This window comes from Acinonyx jubatus, chromosome C1 (assembly GCF_027475565.1).
Source record: "Acinonyx jubatus isolate Ajub_Pintada_27869175 chromosome C1, VMU_Ajub_asm_v1.0, whole genome shotgun sequence".
NCBI lineage: Eukaryota > Metazoa > Chordata > Mammalia > Carnivora > Felidae > Acinonyx > Acinonyx jubatus.
Window position 1 is genome coordinate 90988997 of NC_069381.1, and position 2790 is coordinate 90991786.

Consider the following 2790-nt stretch of genomic DNA (forward strand, 5'->3'; position numbering starts at 1 on the left):
CTATGCAACACACCTGCATTAGGGTTTTTAGACATTCTAATGGTGCTGTACATGTTTGAGTACAAGTACCAGCTACGCCTCCAGCCAACAGATATTTCCATAACAGGCCAGAACTTCTTTTTTCATCAAGTAAATGAGGAAAAGTCCATCTTTCTCCCATATCAATTCCCTATTAAAACAAAATAAATAAATAACACTATAATTAGATCTCAGATGAGTAATGTTCTCTTATTATAAGATGCAAATAATGTTTTATATATCTCAGCTCCACAGCAAATTAATATCAGCCTTTCCTAGAATTTTGACTTTACCAACCAGTATAATTTTAAATAACTCACAAGTTAGCTTGAAATACTATCAATTAGAAGTAACATTTTTAGCCAGGCACCTGGATGGCTCAGTCAGTTAAGCATCCGGCTCTTGGTTTCAGCTCAGGTCATGATTTCACCATTTTGTGAGTTCAAGCTCCACATTGGGCTCCGTGCTGACACCATGGAGCCTGCTTGGGATTCTGTCTCCCTCTCTCTCTCTCTCTCTCTCTCTCTGCCACTCCCCCACTTGTGCTGTCTCTGTCTCAAAATAAATAAACTTTTTAAATAAATAAATAAATAAATAAATAAATAAATAAATAAATATTTTTAGCATGTTTAAGGTATCTTTACATTTCCCAGTTTTAAATCTATACCTTTTCAATTCAAAACTATTTGTCTTAAGATTTAATACAAAAATAACATCTGTCAAGTTCTAACAAATATTAATAGCTATGGTGAAATACAGGCTACATCAACTACTAGTGAGATAACTATTTAACTGGCAATAATGTAAAAGTATATTCAGTTTTCAAGATCTAGTGGATTCCTACATTATCTTCAGACACTCCTTACCTCTAACAAAACAAATAAAAAATATATAGCATACATTTGGAAGCAGTTTCCTTTATATCTTTCTCTATAGCAGAATTGATGAAAACCTGAGCCTTCCCATATAATGCCTAGGGCAGGTAAAAAGCTCTGCTTTACATGTATCATAAGTAGGAGTTTTCTGAGGGTTTAGAAGGCTGATCACCCATGTCATGATTAAGGACCCGAGCTCAGGAATCAGATGGGATTCAAATCCTGATGTCCCTAACTCCTAAGTGAATTAACTTTCTGGGACTTAGTTTCCTCAAATGTAAAAAAGAGACAATACTGGGGCACCTGGGTGGCTCAGTCAGTTAAGCATCCGACTTTGGCTCAGGTCATCATCTCACAGCTCGTGAGTCCTAGTGCCACATTGGGCTCTCTGCTGACAGCTCAGAGCCTGGAGCCTGCTTTGGATTCTCTGTCTCACGATCTCTCTCTCTTTCTCAAAAATAAATAAATAAACGTTAAAACAAACAAACAAATAAATAAAATGGAGACAATTAAGATTAAATACCTTAAAATATATAAAGCACTTGGCACAATGCTTGATACTAAAAACACTCAGTAAATATTAGTTACTGATATTATTAATCATAAAACTAAGGCTGTTTAATAGAAATTTATGCCTCCAAGTGCTTGGCTGTCATAGTCACTAGCAATAATGTGACTAGGAAATAGCTCAATACCTGTTTAATAAATAAAAACTAACATTTACAGAGCAAAGCCAGAAAGGTATTGAACAGTTATGTGTGTCATCTTTAATTTTCATAATAACCCTAATAGAAGTAGGTATTATTATCCCACTTTTACAGTTAAGAAACTAGGCCTAGGGGCACCTGGGTGGCTCAGTCAGTTGAGTGTCTCACTTCGGCTCAGGTCATGATCTCACTGTTCGTGAGTTCAGGCCCCGTGTAGGGCTCTGTGCTGACAGCTCAAAGCCTGGAGCCTGCTTTGGATTCTGTGTCTCCCTCTTTCTCTGCCTGCCTCTCTCTGTCTCTCAAAAGTAAATAAACATTTAAAAAAATTTTTTTAAAGAAAACTGAGACCCAGAGAGACAAAATAATTTACCCAAACTCACCCAGATAATAAGTGGCAGAGCTAGGATTTGAACCAATGCAGCCTGAATCTAGAACCTGCTCTCTGTGTTCCACCCTGAAAACCTGGCTACTTTCTACCTATGTGGTGTACAGTTACAGTGCCACGTATATTTGTTTCTTATGAAATTACTATAAGCCAAACAGTAGACTTGCCTCTGGAACAAATGAAGCAGTCTTTGTTAGCACTATATCCAAAAAGTTAAGTTCAATTTATATTATTTTATTAGGTTATCACAGACACTGTCATTCAAGTTTCAAAAGAGCTATTTTTCCATGCCTGTTTTCTCTTTATCTTTATTATGAACCAGAAAACTTATCTTACAATAGGCATACAGTAAATGTATTTTTCGTTGACTTGAATTTCCTTTAATCATCTCTAAAAGGAAAGGGTTAAGCAATCCCTGTCAAAATAACACCAGCATTCTTCACAGAGCTAGAAGAATCAATCCTAAAATTTTTATGGAACCAGAAAAGACCTTGAATAGCTAAAGCAATCTTGAAAAAGAAAACCAAAGCTGGAAGCATCACAATTCCAGACTTCAAGCTGTATTACAAAGCTATAATCATGAAGACAGTATGGAACTGGCACAAAAACGGACAGACCAATGGAACAGAATAGAGAACCCACAAACATAGGGCCAACTAATCCTTGACAAAGCAGGAAAGAGCATATAATGGAATAAAGACAGTCTCTTCAGTAAATGGTGCTGAGAAAACTGGACAGTGACATGCAGAAAAATGAACCTGGACCACTTTATTACACCATACACAAAAGCAACCTCAAAATGGAT

General features: G+C 36.4%; 1 protein-coding gene across 2 annotated transcripts in view; it reads right to left on the bottom strand.

Annotated features, from left to right (window-relative positions):
- The window catches only part of LOC128313948 (calcium-binding mitochondrial carrier protein SCaMC-1-like), a 43306-nt gene that overhangs the window by 38267 nt on the left and 2249 nt on the right, over nucleotides 1–2790 (bottom strand). The window contains exon 1 of one of the 2 annotated variants that reach the window (XM_053214555.1): nucleotides 14–318. The exons of the other annotated variant lie outside the window; for it this stretch is intronic. Coding sequence (XP_053070530.1) covers nucleotides 14–160 — 147 coding nt within the window. The 5' untranslated portion in view covers nucleotides 161–318. Of the gene's footprint in view, nucleotides 1–13; nucleotides 319–2790 lie in introns of those variants that run through there. 2 annotated transcript variants of the gene reach the window in all.